General features: G+C 38.6%; 1 protein-coding gene across 5 annotated transcripts in view; it reads right to left on the bottom strand.

Annotated features, from left to right (window-relative positions):
• Positions 1 to 20,951, bottom strand: part of NTNG1 (netrin G1) — a 317,947-nt gene extending 296,996 nt beyond the window's left edge. For 3 of the 5 annotated variants that reach the window (XM_012751581.3, XM_012751583.3, XM_020283438.2), the window contains exons 1-2: positions 19,790 to 20,951; positions 12,039 to 12,814 (exon numbers count right to left, since the gene is read on the bottom strand). In XM_012751581.3, coding sequence (XP_012607035.1) covers positions 12,039 to 12,284 — 246 coding nt within the window. In that variant the 5' untranslated portion in view covers positions 12,285 to 12,814; positions 19,790 to 20,951. Of the gene's footprint in view, positions 1 to 12,038; positions 12,815 to 19,484; positions 19,606 to 19,789 lie in introns of those variants that run through there. The other 2 variants (XM_075999915.1, XM_075999916.1) reach the window with 1 other exon arrangement.
• Positions 20,952 to 22,816: the final 1,865 nt, after the last annotated feature.

Here is a 22,816-nt window from a genome sequence, read left to right as displayed (position 1 = left end):
TCAATGTTTACTTCTCTAAATTCCATGCTTCTTTCTGTTGACTCGCCATTCTGAATATTTATCAGTGATGATCATACAACTTCCAAGAGATTTACTATTAAATAATTAAAACAAAGATGAGAGATTAAGTGTCATGGTACATATAGTTTTATCAAGAATCCTGAGGTAATTATGGTTACTATGATAGATCTTAAAATCTATGCATGGCCTGACAGCTATGTCAATAAGAGAAACATGATATTTTAAACATATTTAATTGCATAATAAGAGGAAACATATCAGTAAACAAGATAAAACAAAACTTATTGAGAAGAATCCTTATAATCTGTTGGTAGGAATGCAAAGTAGTGCAACCACATTTGATGAAAAAGTCCACACTCTGCAATACAACAGATTAGCTTTGGGGTGCATACCTTGGGAAAACCAAAACAAAACAAAACTGGCTCATGCACAGCAAGGGATTGATACAATGATCTTTCTCAAGAGATGGATACAATGATCTTTCTTGTAGAGTGGCTAGTAATTGCTAAAAACCAAAAAGGAAAAAAAAATAGGAAACTTTCTAAATTTCCACTGATAAGAAATGTATTTATACAATGAAATAGATATAGATATAAAATATTGAATGACAATACAAGTTATAGAATAGTTTTTACAGGATGACAATACTTAAAAAACCCAAAATCAAAACTATATGTTATTTTTGAACATATTTTTTAACATATATATTTTTAAGCTTGGTATAAGAAATATAAAAACATGGATTAGAAGGTCTGCTTGGTCAGTGTTTATGTTGTCCCCATTTTAAATATTTTCATTATTATCCCTGCAATAAGTACAACGAAGAAAACTCAAGCAGGCTCAGGGGATGGGTAAAGGATGTAGAGGAGATGTACTTTAGATAGGATGGTCAGATAGGCCCCTTGAGAAGGATTTTTTTTTTTTTTTCAGCAGAGACCTGAATAAAATGTGAGAACAAACTATGGGAAGATACTGAGAATGCAGATCCAAGCAGAGAGGCAGGAACAAACTGGGTTTTATGAGGAACATAAAGAGGGTGCAGCTACAGAGGACTGAGCAAGGTGGGAGCAGCGACAGCAGAGGTTAGAGAGATATGCAGAGACCAGATTATATAGAAACTCCCAAACAATAGTAAGAATTGGATATAATTTTGAATGGACACAAAGTTATGAGAGAAAATTGATTAAGGAAAGGGCCTGATTGACTCAGATCTTACTATACACATATATAAAAAAATTATATTAAGTACAATATTTATATATTTTTAATTTTATATATGTTATATAATATATTAAAAAATGAAACATATGTGAAGTCAAACAATATGCAAAAGTGGGGAGCAAGGAGATCACTTGGGACACAGCGCAGGACTCCAGCATGAAGACAAAGCTGGCTGGGATCTGGTTGTTAGCAGAGGAGAAGGTGAAAAGTGGTCAGATTTGCAATATATTTTGAAGGTTTTGTTAACAGGACTTGATGGTATGTATTGTCAGGGATATAAAAGAGTTAAGGAGGTTTCTCAGATTTTTTTGTCTTGAGTGGCTAGATGAATGTAAGTTGCCATTTGCAGATATGGGAGAGACTAGAGGAAGAATAAATTTGAGGAGAAGAAATCAAGAGTTCTATAATAAACACGTTAAGTTTAAAATGCCTACTAGACATCCAAGTAGAGACAGCATGTAGGCAGTTGGCTATATGATAACAGTTGTTATTGATACTGTAAAAAACCAAAAACAAAACAAAAGCACCACGCTAACTACTTTTCTCAACACCTCACCCACAAGAATACGATTTTGTTAACTAGCCAACAGTTGCTGACTTATTATTCTGGTTTTAGATGGTGAATACAATATGTACTCTGCTCTCTATGATTTTTAACAGCTTATTTCCATTTATATGAACACGTTAATGGAAAAGAAAGCAAGAATGGAAACAAACACTGCTGACCGGTTCTCTTATCCCTGAATGAAGACACTCATCATGTAATATGTATTTCCAACATTCTGCACACTGTTTACAGAATCCAATTTTCTAAGGTTATTTCAGATAAAAGGCTTTTTTAAATAACAAAATCATAGTATTCATAGCTCATAGTCCAAATCATAAATGTGATTTTTAAAAAGGTTTTCACTATGATTTTATTCAACATGCTACAAATAAAATGAGGGTGGGAATAGAACAGTCTCAGTGTGGAACATGGGTGTCAGAGTGCCTGGGTTTACATCCTGTTCCCAATTTAGTTGGAACAATTATTTAACCTCACGCCTTAGTCACCTCATCTGGTGAATAAGGATAAGATCGGATTGAGGAATACAAGAACCAACATAGTCGAAGCATTTAGTGCAGTACATGGCACCATGTAAGTTCTTTATAAATATGAGCTCCAAATGTTTTTTGTAAAAATGTAGTACAAGTTTAATTCAGCAAGCATGCATTAAGTACTACTATATGCATTACATTGTGCTATGCACCATAAAAGCACTGACCTGTGATAGCTAAATAGAACGTAATTCTGAGCCAGATAATTAATTCTCTCACATCGATGAGAACGCTCTCTAACATCTTAGATAAGATTAGTCTTTCTAAACTTTGGAATAAAAACCCATATGGAAGTGGTCCAGGCATCAGTCACCAGTCTCAGATTAGCATATTGGCCACCAGCTCATTTTCTCTGTCATGCACATAGCCCCTTCTGTAACTTGTGCAGAGCCCATGCATGAATTCTCTTCTCTCTTGAGAGAGCCTGTGGATGGTCCATTATGTGAATGACCTCAATCTACCCTGACCTACAAGGAAATCCATAGCTTTTGAATGTCACTTTCAAAAAGATTGTGGTCCTCTGGTATAACCTTCACATGACCTACAAACCTCAGCTCTCCATGTCTGGCAGACAATTTATAGTATTACACATCCCACACTCATGTCTTCTGGCACCTATGCACACACTAAAATATCTTTTTTTTTTTTTTTTTGAGATATAGAATGCTTTTTCTAGAACAGTCTTCTAACGTCTAGGCAGGTTTTATATTCCTCACACTTGTCCAATCTTTTCTACCAATATACGAATTCTTCCCTCAAACAATTCACTATGGAGGAACTATGACACCATTGCTGAAACACAAGATTAGTTTTTAGACCATGCTTAGAAGTTGTTTGAGAGTATATTTGATTTTGATTTCTTCATTTTATCACTCCCAAAAAGAAAAGGAAGCAATAGGAAAGAAACAAAAAGTTACAGGTGATGGTGAAAAATCACTGTGAAGATGTGACCCCATGATAATGTCAGCAACTGGACCTCTCAATGGACGTCAACTCTCTGGAACAAAAGAACTATTTCTTTGTACTAGAGCAATACTCAGGCCAATTCTTCATTTAATATTTTAGAAGTCAGCTTCAAAGTAGGTCAGAGAGTGAAAACCAATTCTGGCTTCTTCCTCAGCTCACATCTTTAATTTTCATGGAACAGATACTATGTGAATCTATCTATTCCCAGCAAAATGAGAAGAAATTTACAACTTGCCAATCTCAGTAAGTTTTTCTGAAATATTATGCTGTGGAACAACTTTCATCATTTTCCCCTTTTGTAAGAAAAGAAACTAAAATTTAAAGATGGCACATGAAAAACCAGGCTACCTATTGGTCTGGTGAACTAAAACCAAAGCAGATTTCACACCAGCAGCTTAATATAAGGAAAACATTTCAGGATGCAACCATTTCCTAAAGGGCTGATGCTAAGTGAAAAATGATGCTTTGCTTAAGGGTAAACGACAACTTCTCAAAGTTCTTACAATAGGAACAAAAGACAGAAGCTGGAACTCAGATGAATCTCTCCTAGCCTTAAGTTTATGTCTCTGGCACCAAAGACCAGTGCAGAAATTCATAATATTTCCACAAAATGAAGGGTGTGGAAAAGTCTCTGAAAGGAGATCTATTCTTTTGGCAAAAAAAGATATTCATATTTTAAACCAATTAAACTAACAAAAAAAATTGAGTTTATATAACAAGCTCAAATATTTTATATATTTATTTATATATCTTTATATGTATACTTCTATATTTATATTATATATGTTTTTTAATTGGTGGTGAATAGAAAAGTTAGAAAGGGGGCAAAAAATACAAAGGGGTGAAAACTACTACAGTTAGAAATACATTTAAATAGCCAAGAAACATATTAAACATCTTTAAAAAATAAAATGTCATGTCATCTTCAAATATGTCCCTATATCAATGTCAAATTATAAAAATTATAATCTTAGCAGAATAGGTGATGGGAATAGGAAAATTTTATCATCATCCTTTTGGGTAAACTCCATACCCTCATTTATCTGCTAAGGCCCTATATTAGAAGAAAATTTAGAAATATAATGTCCAGTATTGAAGAGGATCTAATGACTAGCACATTTTCATAACATGCTGGTGGAAGTGTAAATTGTTAACTATCTTTCTGGTGAACCATTTCACAACACTGGTCAAGAGCCTTAAAGTGCAAAAACTGAACCACCTAAATGTCTAGAAATAGAAGACTGGTTGAAAAAATATCCATATGGTAGAATATTATACAACAGTTTATCTCAAAAACATAATGTTGAATTTTAAAAATGACATTATACAATAATATGTACAGTATTTTTCCATTTATTCCATTTATTTAAGTTTCAAAACAATGTTACATACGATTTGTAGATCATGATAGTACGCACTTTTCAATTATCCACTACATAAGAGAAAGAGAAAGGAATCTAAAAGAAAAAATAACAGAAGACATGGCACATAGAAAGTTTAAGTACTATTTTGTGAAGCTTTGTGTGTGTGTGTGTGTGTGTATAAGTGTGTGTTCACTGAGTTTCAACTTAAAATCTGTTTCTCACCGTGGATCAATTTAAAGCAAGTTTTAAAGCCACAGGTATAGTTTACTAAGTGTAATTTACTCATCTTCAGCTTAATGCTCCCAAAGAGGTCTCCTGACTTTGCTCTCCACCAAGTAGCCAAAGCTGTCTCCCTTTTGCCTCCAAAAACACTCTCATGTACAAACAAAACAGAGCAAGGGACCTGCCTAATGCTCATGGCACCTCCTTCCCTGAGTGACATACAGAGATTCTATTCAGTGGTGATCCCATCCTTAAGCAATGGGAATATAGACCTACACTTTAGCCTCAACAAAATATGATATGATAAGCTCAACATCCTAAAATCATATTCATTTATTATGGTTTGATACATGATAGATTAAGATTCTGTTTAGATAAAGAAAACTATCTTGATATATGTTCAACACAGCATTATAACTAATAGAAAAAATAATGGAAATAACAGCAAGATGTCAAGAAGGGAAGATAAATACAATATTGTATATCCATAGTATAAAATATGTGTTGCTACTAAAATCATATTTTTGAAGAATATATAATAGCAAAAATAAATGTGGAAAACATAGTAGTAAACTTAAAAAAGGATGAAAAACTATATGTAATATGACCCAGTAGATTTGGCCTCTACCATCCCTCTTTTGAGAAGATCATCAGAAGCTCCCCAAGTGCAGTAGCTAAATTTTTCTAGTTGTTTATTAATTTTCAGAGGAAAAAACAAACGTTAGGTTTATGATAAAAATCTCTCAAGAAATTGAAAACGTTCTGGTAATCAAATACAGTCATGTGTCACTTAACAACGGGGATAGGGTCTGAGAAATGTGTTAGGCAATTTCATTCTTGTGTGAGCATCACAGTGTTCTTACACGAGCCCAGATGGCATAGCCTACTACACACCTGGACTATATGGTATAGCCAATAGCTCCTGGGCCACAGATCTGCACAGCACATTGCTGTACTGAATACTGTATGCAACTGAAGCACAATGGTAAACATTAGCGTATTTAAACATATTTAAACATAAAAGAGGCACAGTAAAAAATATGGTATTATAATCTTGTCAGACCACTGTGGTAGAAGTGGTCGATTCTTGACTGAAATGTTGTTATGCAGTACATGACTGTAGTATATTCAATCAACTGAACAATTAATCAACTAAAGACCCATGTTATTATTTATTTATTTGTTGTCTAGGAGTATATTAAATGCTATGAGATATAAAAACTATATAATGTACAGTCTCTGGTGAATTCCTACTGTGCATTAGCAAGTATGGCGGCTCTCTGGGAACATTATCTGACTTAAAGAGTAGTGATCTTGTTAAAGAGTCAGAATATCGTCAACAAATGAACCAGAGACCTTGAAGGATAGGTGGGATAAGAGCATGAAGAAAGGAGCACACACTATGCCAAACAAAAAGAGTATCTTCTGCTTCTCCTGGTAGGCAGGAGGTGACATGAATTGAGGGGCTTCTTATGTGATGACACTAGTCCTCAAAATCAGAGGATCAAGATACCAGCCTAATACCCATGTTAAAAAACAAAAACAAAAACAAAAGCAGAGCAAGCCCTGAAAAAGTCTGGAGAATATGCCCAACAGACCTCAAAACTGTGCATATAGACTATGATGTCTGAGGACACCATTTCTCAAACTTTTCAAGTGATGTTCCTCTAAATTAAGATCAGATGAAAATACCTCTTGGAGGATTAAAGGAGGTAATTTAAACTAGCCCATCGCAAGGCAGTCATTATTTTGAAGCCAAATGTTTCACCTCTAAAAACCTTGCATTTTTGCATTCGGTTAAACGTTTCCCCTAATCTTTATGTAAAACTGGAGCTCCAAGTAGATGACCCTTATTCATCTTACTCAGCATATCCCAGCACCTCTTAAATTAATAAATATAGATATGCATATATGAAATATATATGCATATATGAAATATGCATATATATAAAGTTCATCAGGTTCTATGCCTTTTTGTTCCTCTTCCATCCTGCCAGATATAAAAAGTCATTCTACTATTAACCAGGCAACCAGGCTGTCATTAAAATGGTGTGCATTGATCTGCTCCACCCAGCCTTTTTTTCTCTCCTTTTCTGACACTGTTTAACATTAGGCACCTGGCTACCAGACAGTATTTTCCAAGTGGCCCTTTGACATGCTGCAAAATAATGTTTTACCTTTAAATTCTAAGTGCTAGTCTTACTTCTCTCTTCTTCCACTCCCTGGATGCACACTACTTTGTATTAATTTTGCTTAGGTTTTAGGTTGTGTTAGCTCTGCCATAATCTTTATCAGCTCCTTCCAAAGGCCTCCCCCATAAGCCATGCATGCTGTGCCAATGAAGCTTCAACTCAAATCCAGTAGTGCCCTTCCAATCAGACTGCCACCCTTAAATAGCCTGGAGATGCCATAGGGTCCTGATAGGAAGTATTGGGAAATAAGATTGCATGCACCCAAATTGAAAAAGCAGGTAAAATACTTTAGACTTGATGCAATAGATAATGAGGAAATATTGTAGGTTCCTCAACAAAGAAATACTTGATATAGTGACATAATCAGAAAAACTGATTTCTTAGAATTGAATTTATTACAAATATGACTTAAACTTTTCTAAGAAATACATCTAAATAATGAACTAATAACAATGAAGTGTTAATGAAAGAACTGAAGTTATTTTTTTAAAAAAATTCCATTCTGGCATAATTAAGGGATAAATCAGTTCAAATGAAAGATGTTATTAAAACTTCATTTATTTATTGAATTTTGTTTCACATGAACAGAGTGTATTTTTAAGATTAGTTGATCATTATATAAGTCAACGTCATTTCCAGTTTTTGGAAAATTGTTATTAATTCCATGTCATTGAAAATGTAACTGAGTTTATTAAATTAATTTCTCAAAAGCCACCTGATAGCCACCAGATGGCAACCTGATCTGATGTCAAATCAGAAATTTAAGCTATGGATAGCCCTGAGACTATGCATCACCACTCACTCATCCCATGGGGTTCCTTTGAAATCAGAAAACAAGGTGGCTTTCTACTATTTTTGTAAATTACATTTGAACATGATGAAATATGCTCTATCCACAATGCTTATAATAATTAAAGTTCTTTTCTTAATAGGAGCCTATCTAGAAATGGCACAATATGGAATGATCATTAGTAGACCTGTTAAGGTACTTGAATAAATGCCTATTGAGAGCGCAGGCACACATTAGTAAATTTCCCAAAGAAAATCCATTTTCATTTCAAATTCTGACATTTTATTTAGAAAAATTACACCCTTTCTTTTAATTATTTCAGTAAACATAATGAAGGTATTACTAACTATACCTCAGAGTACTTTATTTTCTCCAATTTTTTAGTAATATGAGTCTACTTGTAATTAAAGGCATGCTGCATTAATGATGCTGAAAGTCTCCAAGGGAAACATTTAATGTCCACCTCATAATATTATGCCAAAATTACATGCACGGAAGCCTTTTTAATAATCTTTGTTTTCTAATTTAGTTTTGATTGGCTCTGAAATCCATAGCAGCACTCAAGGGCTTCCATTTCTACAGTCATCAGCACTTCTGTGCCATAAATTGTACAAACACACATGACTTCTTCCGTCTGTAGGCTTCTTTTCAAAGCTTCTGTTTAGCTTATCCAGAAAATGAGCTGCAGGCTAGAGATAATTGCAGATAATTTTGCCATTTTTAAGCCACTGGGGTGTTACGTGGAGATATGACAGCTAAGTTTGTCTAAACACAAAGAACAAGTCATAGCTTTGTGTTGTCACTACAGCTTTACACGCAGGTTCAGATCATCCTATCTGCTCTTTATGCAAATTGAAACAAATTGTAGTCACTAGATGATCTGTGTTTCCTGACAAAACTATGCTACCTGAAGCTCTTAATGTGGCTGAAAGGAGAGGATCTATACAAATATGTGATGTTAACCATCCTCTACCCCTTTACAAAAACAAAGATCTTTTTTAAGCCACTATAAACTTTAAAAGAATATATTAAGTTAAAAAGAAAATGTATGGTTTTCAATATACACAACTCATACATACATACATATGCATGTGTATGGAAAAACCAATGTTTATAAATATGGATACAATAAATATAGAACAATTTAAAATTACACTGAAGATTTATTAATTATGTCATCAGTGTTAATAAGCAGAGATCTATTGTTAAATGGAATCATGTGCTCCTTTTTTTTCCCTAAAATTTCATTTTATATTAAAATAAATGCAACATTCATGGATAGTCACTGGCATATAATGCTAAAGCAAACACAAAAAGCAGCAAAGCAGACTCTTAATGCAATGCCATTGAACTTCAACTTTATATTAAAGAAATTGGCTATGGAAATTGTAGGGTATTTCTCTCACCAATGTCCCCTTGGTGCTCAGAACTCCATAGTCACAGCTAATAAAGGTGTCGCTAGCTGAACAAGTGATTACTGAAACCGTTTTGCAGCAAACATTTACATATAAGGGCTAAGTAGTGGCTGTGCTTATGTGGCAGCTACCCTGATGTAATAGGCCATAACGACTCTGGGGGAGCAGGTATGGATGCAAGTGTCAAGGAGGGAAGAACACGTAAGTCATAACACAAATGACTTTATGGATCCCCATTAGACCTTGGGCTAAGGAGCACCTAAACAGTTCTGATATGACAGCATCCTGAGACAGTTTTATAGCCTTGTGTCAGGAACCCTTACGCTAAAGAGTTTTATGGAAAATCCAAAAGTGCAGAGAGGAAGTGTTGCTATATTAGGCCATTATCATTGACTTGGCATATGATATGCATATAAATAGTCCCAAAGTGTACATTTAAAGCATAGATTATTAAATCTGTTATACTAATCATATGCATATTAAGGAATACAAATTAAGCATTGATAGGTAACATCTCACAAACCTTAACACCTCCCTTGGAAAACCATTGTACTCAGTGACAAGTTTAAATCCACCAAGGCTTCTGAATGTCTGCATCATACTAAGATGCAGCCTTTTAAAAGACTGCCCTGTGGAGTTTCATGTGAACTTGTAAAGTATACACGTTATACATGTCTTGAGAAAGGTGAGGGATATGATTTTAATTATTTTTTCCCATTTGATCTCTGACATCATTTAGCCAGCGGACTGGTAGGGATGGACTTATGGACTTTAGACCACATCCTTTTGAAACGCAGGCATGGGAAGTTCTGTAATATGCCCTTTCCACTTGTGGATGAGAGAAAGGGGCATGCTGAAGACACCAAGTAAACCTTCAAAATGACAGACAGAAACAGTGCTGAACAAGCATTGTCTGGCCAGAGGCTGAGATCAGGGAAGGTGCACATACAAATCACGCCTTGAACACATTGTACAGGGACTATGAGAGGGGAAAATGCATTGTGAGAAAGGTATTTGCTATTTTACTAAGATCTTTAAATTATTAAACAACTCCAGAAGAGGCATATTGTTACAAGTGTCATATAAAGTAATACATAGAGCTGGAGTGGTTCTTAATATGAAAAGTTGGCCCAGGACTCTGCTATAAGGAGTGGAAGATTGCACAACCTATCACCCAAACAGCAATTTCAGCCCAGATTTGCAATGAGATCTTAAATTTGACCTTTTCTGAGAAATTATTAAAAACCTTATATAAAGCGAACGAATACCTCTTCTCCTCTACATATATATTATAGTTTCGCTAATGTTTGAATAAAGTCCTTATCTCTGGTTTCTAAAACGCAACATCTTTGCAAAGCACATACCTGTTTCCCAGAGAGACGGGTCCTCTCTTTGAAATATTTAGTCTTTCAGGGCACTTTAGTCATAGTGACACCTAATAGCCAAGCTCTTTTTCTCACTCTCCACAAAATCAGGTTTAGACTATAATTCAAACCAGTCCCCAAAGGCACTTCTGAAAAATGGCAAGCCCTTAGCTTTTAGGTGAAAACACTCTTTATTGCTCAAAATTGTTTCCAGGTACAAAACTCTTTCTATAGTGCTAGGTCTAAGATGATCTTATGCTAATTTAACTCACTGGGGACTGTGAACAGATGCTCCTTTGATTAATAGTTTCACTATCCTGAAAATGCCAGGCCAGGTTCAAGATAATAAAGTCAGGTAAGAATACTATTAAATTCTGCCATACAATTATATCTGTTATGTGGAGAAAAATGAGGTCACAGTACTTGTATCAAATAAAGACCACCCACAATAAAAAATAAAATAAAATAAAATAAACCAACTAAACTCACTGTCTGAATTTTTTAGCACATTAATTTATACATTTTAATCACCAATCTCTTTACCAATACTTTATAGGTATATTGTCAGCTATGTCCTTCATGAAAATTCAATGTGTCACTCCAATGTTACCTTTTCACATAGTATTTAACTTTCCACCAGAAAAAGATTTATATACACCATGAGAACATTAAATTCTGTAACTCTGCTTGTCAAAAGAATAGTATCTGAATTTGTATGTCCCAACTCATTACTTTTCAGCAAATATATTTTCAATGTTCCAATGGTCACCTTTACCCGTAGAAAACTGAGACCCTAGAAATAAAGGGTTGCGTGAGTAGGCAAATAAGACTTTTCTTGCAAAAGTTCTCACAAGGCTTTTAGTCCCTCTCTCCTCTGCTTTTCTTCTAACTCGTCTCTTAACCAGGACTTCCAAATCATTGTGGCTTCCTGATAAAGAAAATCATGAAATCTAATCTAGCCTTGAACTATGGAATTTGGGACGGGCCTTATACATGAATTTTAAGAAACCTGTGTTTTTAAATTGGTTTGCCAACCGATTTTATCCTTAACGTAACAGATATGCCCTAATCAGATTCCCAGCCTCCTCCACTCTGAAATTTAACCTTCAAATGGACTTTTTCTTTTATAATATATGTAGTGCATCTGCCTCAGTGGAACTTTTAAGTTACAAGGAAGCAGAAGGTGAGTTCCAGTGCATCAATCAAGAGTGCAAATTGTAACTCCAGGTAGTGCAAGCCTCCACTGAGAATGCAGCTAGCCTGTTAACACAAATCTGCCACCTGCAGATTCAGCTCATTGCATAAATTAAGCCTTACCACATTTGTATGCATATGCAATTAGATCCCGTTTATATGAAATATTCTATTCAAAAAGGTTGCCTCACCATTGCACAGAACGTCTCAGGAGGGTCTCCACAGGTAATATCCGGAGGATCCAGTTTCACTTTCAGATATTTTGTCATGTCCGTGGACTCTGGCTGACAGGCCATGTAATCCCAAACTTTCCCTTCTTCTGTGTAAATCTGAGTCTTACACACATCATAATGTCCCCACACCAGAGGGTAGGGCTGCATCACTGAGGACACTGTAACCCAGAGGGCATGAATCGAGAGGAATCTTGACAAATACATCTCTAAATTCTTTATAATCTTTGAGGAAACTAAAGCAGTTTGCTCTGTGATCTGTTTGTATTTTACAGATACATATATATATATATATTTATATGTCTATATGTAGGTAGGTCTGTATATTAAAAACAAAAAGAGGATGGGACCTCAAAGCAAATTCCAAAACCAAATGGGAAGGGTTAGAATATTGTGCGTGTTCAGGTATATTGAGGACTTTGGTGGAAGCCTAACATACTTGGGTGTTAGGCGGTAACAACTACTTGCAGCTCTTTCTTTGTCCTAGAACATATCTCTATTCAGTAGACTCGGGTGTAGTTTGGTTTTTGTAAAAAGACGTCCAGTTGCAGAGAATAATTTAGCAAAGTGATGGCTCTCCCGTTGTACATCCGATAACCCTGAGTGATCCTCAATGTGCTCGGCTCACGGGGGCTGCTCAGGCACGCTGAGATATCAGTATCTGAAGCAAAAGGATGAGTGTCTGTAGCCCGGTGTCTGTTTCCCATCAATCATTCTTTTCTTCTGGCACCAACACCCTTTTAGAAACAATAAGAGTAAGAGTTATTGTCCCAGAATCAATGTATTACGAAATGTATGATATGTTGACATTTTGCAGGTTTGATGCAATATAAAGCAAATTGGTGTAATATGGATAACCTTTACTCAGCTGCTTTGCTAGAATGAGCAAACTACAGAAATCATTCACGTTGGGGAGAATTTCGATATGAAGGTTTTAACTCTTCCATAACAAAGATAGATGCGTATGTTCCAGGTGAGTTACAGATTTTCGCTTCAAAAATCATATTTCCATCTTGACAAAACTGAGAGCAAGCAGCTAGATTTAAACATTTCTCATATATTGCAGTGCTAGAAAATCTTCCAAGATAACAATAGGGGAAATGAGTGCTTTTATAACAATGACAGAGGAATGACAACCACTTGTATGGCTTTTGTCTCTTGGCAATGAGACCCTAAAAATCTCCAAATTCCTTGTATATTTCTTAGCTTTTGTTAGCTGGAGTGAAAACCAGCATTGTTTGCGTGAGCCTGTCCCTGTGGATTTGCTCATTATATTGGAAGAATTTAGCATCTTTTGTTTAGTAGCATTTAGTGATAAAGATAACTTGGCTCTCTGAAAAAAATACTCAAAAATAAATCCAAATGAGCAAATTTTCCTTTCATAAGAATTTTCTATTTTCTTACATCTTTTTATAGCCATTACATCTGCATTTGTTGTTACTTTCTGTAACAGAAGAGAATTTGTCCCAAAGGCGAATATTATATGCTGCTTTAAAACTAAAAACTCTGTAGTAAAACGCACAATTTAAAATGCACATATAAAAATAGCTGAGGGTGAGTTAACAGGCCATGAAGCAGAATAGCATGGCACTAATTCTAAGAGAAAATAAAAATTACTGTTTAAAAGTACTTTTGGTTAACTGATAAAGCAGCCTACATAACTATGGGTACAAGTCACTAGTAAGTTTAACTGGCAACTTTTCTCTTTAGAGAGCATTGTCCAAATCTAAACAAACTAAACAAACACTAGTATTTGGAAAATAGGAGTTAAAAAAGTGCATTTGCTTAATTAGTTCATTCATATTCATAGTCCAAAAATTAACTATTTTTAAACAATTCAAAAGGGACAAAAAAGTCCATAGTCTTGGAAAATTCCATTATAGACCCTTCAATTCACATTAAACACTTGAAATATGGAAGTTCACTATCTTCAAACAGTCTTATGAAGGGAATTCATTATATTTAAATAATGTACCATCTTAAAATGAACTAAGCCACAGAGACTATGAAATGCCAACAGATGGTTGAATTGTGTTTCCATAGCAAAGTAATTTATAATAATTGCTTTATGGATGCAAGTGCAATTTTCATTATATTCAATTCATAAAATGTTATCATACAGCTGCAATTTGTGATATTTTCTATTAGGAAAAGTGTTGAATATTTGAGTTCCTATGAAGCAATAATTAGCAGTTTGTCTAAACATGGATAAACTACAGATTTGAATCTGCCTTTTCCTTGTAGCCTAAAGACTGTACTGTGTTAAGCGCATTTTGGAATCTTAAGCTAAAAAGAAAAAAATCACAGAGAAGCATGTGTTGTGGCTACTACAGCCTTCTGCTTTTTTCAGATTCATTAGTAATTTTAAGTTGATATTTTCAGAAACATCCAACAATTTGACAAGCAATAATCTGAAAAGGTGTTAAAATGATACAAATCTACATTTCCTAGATGCATGTTTCAACTGTTTACTACTTTATTATAAGAAGAAATAAGCACTTTCCAGAGTGAGGGGGGAAGTGGGCATTACAACTGTAGCAGTGTGAAATCTACTAGATCAGAAATTATTAATTTTTATTTTTAGTTTCATATACACAGCAGTGTATCAAGAATGATATAATCTTGCAGGCTTAGAATGGACTGCTTTGAATTTGAACTGAGTGAGCATTATGCATTAATTCTTAATATTATTTTTAAAATATGACTGTAAGTATCTATTTGAATGCTTCCTGAGATCAGTCTTCACTTTTCTAAAACCAATAAATGATATTTTCCTTATCCATTTATTCCTGGGTCCACTGCCCTCATTCACATGTTGCCTTACTGTAACCACAAAATAAAGGGTGACTATACACATTTGTATGTGAAAAATTTGGATAATAGGGAAATGTGTGTGAACCCGTTACCATCTCCTGACACAACAGCAATCCCATTATAACGAATTCTCATTAAAGTATACCAGAATTATAATGATGGTCATTACACAGAATTATGGACCACACCATTGATCGAATTTAGAGAGGTGACAGGGAAAAATGCAGAGGAGTGCAAGATATTTGAATATTAGGCAGTTGCAGGACTGTGCAACAGACATTCTTGACAAGAAGCAGCCAATTATAGCTTAAATTTCTGGCACATAACCAGTTGTGATTAATAGTTTTCCATTACATTACAGACATATTATTAATGTATTAAAAATGTCAAGCTTTGGCAAGCACTAATATGGCATGGCTCAGTTAGTCTGCAGAATTTACGTTTAATGAGCTCCCATTGACACAGAAAAAGATATTGACCACAGCATATTCCAGATCAGGAGAAGGGGGACACGAAGCTGCTCTTTAACATAATTATTTGATTTCATTCTCATTTTTTATGTTTGTACCATCACTACATTCCTACCCTTCATTTCAGGGTCTCCTTACTTGTCAGTGCCACATACACTTCAAAGAAAATCCTCTTAACTTCAAATTAATAAGAAATTAAATCTATGAACTTCCACGACACACAATAGAAAAGAAGCCTCTGTGAAAATTAGGAATTTGCTTTGAAAGTCTGATGATAGAGTTTTCAAAGAAAATAAAATGATGGAAAAATATTATTTACACCTTAACCTCATTACCTAATGGCACGGGTTCCCATCTGGCTAAGCTTTCAACCAGGTTAAAATTATCAATAGCTTCTTAGAAGCTACGTCATCACAGCAAATAGCTAGGCAAACTGATTAGGAGAAGGGCAGTCAATGACATATTTGGGGACTTAATATACTAAATGTATCCCTTCCAGCCCATAACTAAACTAATTGCCAAGCAATGTGGCCTTTGAATTTGTCTCAGGCGTCCATGTCACCTAAATAAGAGCGGCTTTGGAAGAGCTCTGGGCTGCCCCAGCTCTAGTTCTTTACTTAGTAAACCTTGGGAACTCACTGTAATCAAATAATGCCATCACCTCTACCTGAAAACGAAAGTACTGAGAAGTCCTCTTTGATAAAAATACCTATTAACATGCTGTGGGTACTCCATAGACCTCTGGTATATAAATTTATGGAGCCAAGGAAAAAAGATAAAATTATGTCATGGCCCTCAAGTGGACAGGTATTATTGATCAGGACTAAAATGGGCTATAAAATGGCTTTGCATACATAGAACATGTATATTTTCCAGGATTCTGTAGCTAATTCTCTTCCACTTTGGATTAACTTTGCAGAAGGCAGTTCACAGGCCCTTTCTCTACTCCAAGGGAAAAAAAAAAAAAAAAAAAAGCCTCTCAAAATACTACATGGAAGTAATAGTGATTAAAATTACAGACAATTATATTCCAAAAACAATCGCCAATCTCAACAACTGAGAGGAAAATGCTGCCAGTAAATCTCCTAATCTAGTTGGCTTTCAGTATTCATTTTATTATACAATCTTACTAGGAGGTGGGAGTGGTGGGAGTGGGCTATTTATTTCATAAATATTCGGCTCTTCAGGGGCACCTGAAATAGACAGCTATTGACTCATTCATCATAGACATGAAGAATTTTATAAATATGCATGTTTCTGAATGGGAAAGAACAAAAGGAAAATTGACTATAATCATATATCATTGAGTAAAAAATATAAAGAGATAAAGGTATAAAAATTCTATAACCTACCAAAATCAGCAGCTTCTAACACAGTCATAATGAAATTTATGACATAAGATATTTTAACACGTATTCAATGCTCTTTGCACTTATTTGTTGTGAAGAAAGCACTTTCTAGTCATCTTAGTGGGAAACATATGCTTCTATCCTTTTGTTAACTGCCTCTCAAAATACAAGAAATTTAAGATGTACTGCAACATCATTGGCATAGCTTACTCATTCTTGATTGGGTATAATGAGCAACAGCCTATCATGAAATGTTTAATAAAACCAAATAACACACCTTAGTATTTGAAAGATCTCTATTGTCACTGGGAGAAGACAGATTAGACATATTAGATAGCACATATTTTATAGGATGTTTGTGGATGGGATAATACATAAAAATTATTTCAGAATCAGTTAAGCCTGGAAGAAATCTGGTGTTTAATTACCATATGAGCAACAAATATTTCATTCTCATACAGGGAAGCTCAGAGATCCAAAATCTCAAATACAGAAATGAGAAAATCTACACCCACCTGAAGTTTTAAAACAAAACTTTGGATTCTGAAAATAAAATTGTTTTTAAAGGTATGCTAAACCTCTTACTAACCTAAGACCTTACTGACCAATATAATCCCTAATATTATACAACATAGTTCATACACAGATATATTTTTCAATGTTAATATACAATTGATTTTCTAAGTTGAATGAAATTTTACTTCTTTCCAAGAGACTTGGTGCTTTTGTAACTCTAAAACTCTCTCCAAATTTTTGCAACATTTAAGAAACCTATCAACTAAATGGGTAATGGCTTAACTTTTTTAACACATTACCTGATGTTTTTCAGAATAATAATAAAAGCAAAGACAGGTATTTGCACCAATTGCAAATATACAAAGGAAACTGCAAAATACCTTGGCCTCCTCCTATAAAAAGCTAACCTGAATCATTTTAACATACATGCCCAGTGACAGCTGACAAAACAAAAATCTTAATAGGAAAACAGCTTTATGTCCAAATCAACTGTTTCCTTACACAATTTTTAAGATTATCCCTCTTAAATTTCACAACAGGAAATATCATCAAGTGAATAGCCCAATACATAGAATCCTGAATGTCCTCATGTTGGTCTTTAGCGGTGAAATATATCTCATTTCATGGCATCCAGGAAAGAAAAGTAAATATATCCCTTACGTATGTAAGCTGGAACAACATTACGTGTGAAATACTTGATGCATTTTTTTTCTTGGCATGCTGATGCACATGCAGAGATCCAAATTTTATCTTAATGAAAAACCGAAAGTTGCTTATCTTCAGAAAGAATCTTGGACAGCTACTGAGCTGCTTTTCCTTTGCCAAAGAGAAAGGGTAAGGCATTCAAAGTGACACAGTTCAAAATACTTAATGAAATGTGGGGCTGCTGATTCTCTCACAGCTTTGAGATGCTCCTCAAGGGCCAAACCAATCAGAACGACTTCCCCCCAAAAAGGGGATTTTTGAAAAACTTTCCAACAAGCATAACCACTAAGCATATTTGAATAAATGATTTCTATTGTAAGATCTCACTGGGTATTTTTTTTGCATTCTGTAAGATAAAAAAACTTTCAGTATTTTCAGTCATAAAACAGGGCCTTATTTCTAGAGCAAATCTACTGCCAGATTCACCATATGTTTAGTGGAATTCTGAATCTTACTCAGAATTTTCCATTCCCAAAGATTGACAATTTGTTATAAGGAGTGGCTCTATTATTCCCCGTGTTTAGGACAATGGAGGAGGAATGGGGGCACCCCCTACTCACTGGAAATATATACCTGACGCAGAGATAGGAAACCAACTTGCAACTTTTCCAAATAAAGTTGCTTTAAAATCCCCGCTAGGAATTTTCCTCCCTTGCCCTGTAAGACGACAACCTACTCTTAAGTGGATTTCTGGAAAAAAAAAAAAAAAAAAGGTCCCCGACTGAGGTTACTAAAATAAACAGCAGAGGGCGCAGTTTCTTTTTTTAATCTAAGTTTTCCCTTGTATGAATCACTTAATTGGTTATTTTAGGCCCAATAATATTCAGTATTATTTGTATTATATATAGATATCCACAGAACCATACAGGAGAGCAATTCAATGTCCCCAGCCGAATCCATTAACAGATTAATGAGATGCCAGTAAAGGATCTGAGAAAATATACCAAACACCATGCCTACACCAAGTCTTTCCCTCTTGCAATTTTCCTTTCTCCCTAGCTGCACAACATGGGATAGCAATGCTCTAATCTCACACCAATAAAGGAGATTAAAAGAAGGGCACCACAAAGCTCTCGGTGTGGCAACTAGCTCTACAGGGCCACAGCAACAGGGCAAGCGCTCCACATCCAGCCCCCCTACCCCAAGCAAAGACAATTGGCAAAATAAAATAAAATGATAACCCTCCCGCGCGTTGCGTGTGGTCAGGTGTGCGAGAGGGAGAGCGCGGCGTGCTCGCCAGTCGGTGGATGGAGGCACCGACCCGGCGCCCGGGCTCGGGGCACAACAGGCGGACGCGCGACCGGCTCGGGGCGCACCCGGGCAGGCTCGCGCGTGGGTGCGAGAGTGTGCGGGCGTGTGTGCGCGCAGGGGCTCCGCGCGCTGCCTCCTCGGGGCGCTTTGCAAAGTTCCTCGCCCACCCGGAGCCTTCCCTCCCGCCTGTGGATTGCACCGGGGGGCGGGGGTGCGGGGGGAGGGAGGGAGCCCCGGGAAGAGGGGCAAAGCCCAGCGGCGCGGGTCGCGGAAGGAAGGAGAGGGACGCCGGCTGCACTTACCGGGTGGCCAGTCTGCCCTGGCGCGGGGCGGGAGCCGAGCCGACGGCGCGGGGCGGCGGCCCTGCCCAGCCTGGTCCGCCTCGGGCGGCGGCCGCAGCAGCGGAGCCCGCGGGCGGCGCACGGGCTTGGCGGCGGCTGCTCCCGCGGAGCCTCCTCCCGGGCGCGGGCGGCGCGGGAGGGGTGGGGGTGTGGACCCGAGCCGCCGCCGCAGCCCCGGGGTCCCGATCGCGCCCGGCCGGCTGCCGGAGAGGACCCTGCGGACCCAGCGCCCCGCACCCGCGCGCCACCCCCCGCCGCCGCGTTACCTTCGCCTCGCCCCCCGGGGGGCGCCTCGGGCACGTCGCCCCCTCTCGGAGCCGGCACCGAGAGGGGAATTCCTCCCGTTGACGTCCTCTTCCGAAATGCAAAAGATCAGTGACTTTGACAGGTAGATGAGGGGGAGGGAGGAGGGGTGGGCGGAGAGGAAGAGAGGATGAGAAAGGTGCCTCTCCCTCCAAAAATATAGTGATGCTAATAATGCGCTCGCAGCCCTCGGAGGTCGCGCCTGCCGGTCCCCGGCCCGCCGGCCCTCCCGCGCCTCCTCGCGCCGCGGCCGCTTCCACTTCTCGCCTTAAACTTTTACTGAGCGATTGTTTCCTGTTTTCTATTTCTGTTCTCTCTTTTTTTTTTTTCCTTTTTCTTTCTTTCTTCCGTTTTTTTTTTTTTTCTTTTTCTTTTTCCTTTTTTTTTTTTTTTTTTTTTAAGCCGCAGGACGATTCTCTGATTCCCGGGGATCAGAACCAGCGGCCAGGCGGTTCTATCCTGCTGGGCGCCGCTTTCATTTTATTTCGGATGAAGACGTTGAGCTTAGTCAGAAGGGGCATAAATCAGGACAATTAGCATTGGCGCCAAGAAGATCCTCCAGCACCAATCTCGCCCGGGCTTCCTTCGCGCATTCCACCACTCAAGTCAGAAATGTCACCGCACATAGCGCTGATGGCTGCGAGTCGCCACGCACCCGAAGTCCGCTCGATGAAATATACATGGCCCGCGGCGCTCCCGGATTGCGGCTGCCCGGCTCCCCGCCCCCGCCCGCGGCGCTGCCCGGGACCCGGCCCGAGTGGGCCGCGAGCTCTCGGCAAACTTAGGGGCGAGTGCGAATTAGAGAGTGAGCGCCAGGGCCGGCCGCGGGAGAAGCGAAGCAGCCAGCCGGGGGAAGCCGCAGCCCTCGCAGGGGTGGCATGTACGTTTCACTTAAAAAGCAGATCTTTGCAACTGCCAGCAAGTGGAAGGCTTGCAAACCTTATACTACCTCGAGACCTGGGCGCTCCGAGCGGTCCTAACTCCGTCCCGCTCGCTCTTGCCGTTGCTGCTGCTGCTGCTGCTGCTGCTCTGGCCGCCGCGGCCGCCTCTCCAGACCTCGGGGCGGGGTGGCTGCGAGACCACCCTCCACCCGACCCCCCACTCCCGCTCGCCCTCTGAAGTGCGGTTTCTAGGAACGCCTCCTGTGCCTCCCACTTTGCCCCCTCCCGTCCCGCCCGCCTCCGCGCTGTCCCCTCCCCAAAACCGCGGTTCCCAAACCCACCCCTCGCCCCGGGAAGGGATCGCAACGGTGTTTTTCAATCAGCAGTTAGTTTGCCTGGGGCAATACTCGCACTTACTCCTCTTCCTGAAATTCATTCACCTTCAGAAAGTTGAAGTTCAAAGGAGAGCTGGGCATTTCCCTAAGTGAAAGACAAATACCCCGGCCCCCAAAAGGCTTCATCCTCCGCAGAAGGGGCGCACACTCACCTGGGATCATTCGCAGCTCCACGCTAACATCAGACAAAAACAAATCCGGACTTGAATAAAATAGGGAGAGACTTTCACTGCAAAGAAAACGGTCTAATCTCAGAAATCTGCAAGCGGTCTCAGAAGCAAACACAAATCAGCGTGTTTTTGTTTTCTTACATAGAAAGGGAAGTAAGCAATAAGGGAAAGTGGGGCAGATGGTGGGGGCGGGGGGAGTAAACCCAGGGCAGGACCCCCGTGGTTTGACAAGAAATGTATCCCTGTGGTCCAGGGATTTGGGAATAAACTGGCATGGTGGATGTCCCTCAGTTTAGAGCTTGCTCAGATTTGGGGCAAGCTAAAGTTTCAAGGGCCGGAGGGAGGAAGGAAGCCTGACTCAAGGCTGGTCAAGGCAAAGCAGAAGGTGAGAAATGGGCAGTTGTGAACACTTGATGACCGACTGTGCTCCCCACAGCGAAGTCAGGGGGCTGAGAGTAGCTGGGTCCTTTTTCTGTGAATACTGAAGGTGCTGTTGGCAGAAGGTGCTTGGGGGAGAAGGCTGTCAAATTGAGCCTGTAACTGGCCCCCCCGCTGGCCCTGAGTAGCCAAAAGGAAGACAGGGATTCCAAGCACCCCAGGCTACCCCATCAACACCTAAGGGGTCACAAGGAGTCCTCCCTCTTAGACTCTCTCTGTGCAGGCATCTGGGATTTCAATGCTTTCTTCCTTTCCACCTCTGTCCTTTAAGTGCTGACATTGCAAAAGAAGTCACCTGCAGGGGTGAAACTCCTAGAAGGGAATTTTAAACAGTGGCCATTCCTGGCCCTCCCCCCAGTCTCTGGCCATGCTTCTGCAGGTTTGAAACCTATGGATAATATGCAGATGCCCTCATGGTTGAACCCTCCCTCTGAGGCCCTTAGAGCCCAGTCCCTTCTATGGGAGCCTTTGGCAGTAGGACCTGAGAAATGGCACCCACAGTGGCCTTCTCACTTCTCATTGACCCCTGGCCTGGACCCTGAAATACAGATGGCCTTTCCTTGCCTTCGTGCCCTTTTTTTCTCAAGCCAAGAAAACCCTTTTTGAGCTCTCATTCTCAGCTTTCTCTGATCATTTTAGGTCCATCTCTAGTAAAAAAAAAAAAAAAAAAAAAAAAAAGAAAGAAAGAAAGAAAAGAAAAGAAATCTATGCAGAGATTGGGAAATTCCCTTCTGGAATATACCAAGGTCTTTGTGATATTGGCTCTGAATCTGGGGAAATGTTTTATCTGTCAAAATCTTGGAACTAATCTCCTTTCCTCTCCAGTACCCTCCTTCATTCCCAGGCTTCATTTGACTATGAGGCAGACAAGCAGTCCCAAATAAGTCTGCTATGTAAAAGGGGACCCTCTTCAGTCAGATAACATGTCCCACTACAGGAGTGGGAGAGTCTTCCAGCAGTGAGTTTTTCTCTCAAACATGTGCTCTGACCTTTTCGCAGGCGCAGTAAATCACTAACTAAACATGTGGATCTAAACTCTAGAGTAAATCGGAATCATTGGAGACTTTTCAACATTAAAACTCCTTCCCCTCCAGATCTTGTTCCCT

Source organism: Microcebus murinus, chromosome 2 (assembly GCF_040939455.1).
Source record: "Microcebus murinus isolate Inina chromosome 2, M.murinus_Inina_mat1.0, whole genome shotgun sequence".
In the NCBI taxonomy this organism is placed as follows: Eukaryota; Metazoa; Chordata; class Mammalia; order Primates; family Cheirogaleidae; genus Microcebus; species Microcebus murinus.
Note: the sequence above shows the minus strand (reverse complement) of the source record. Positions and strands in the feature narration are given on the sequence as shown.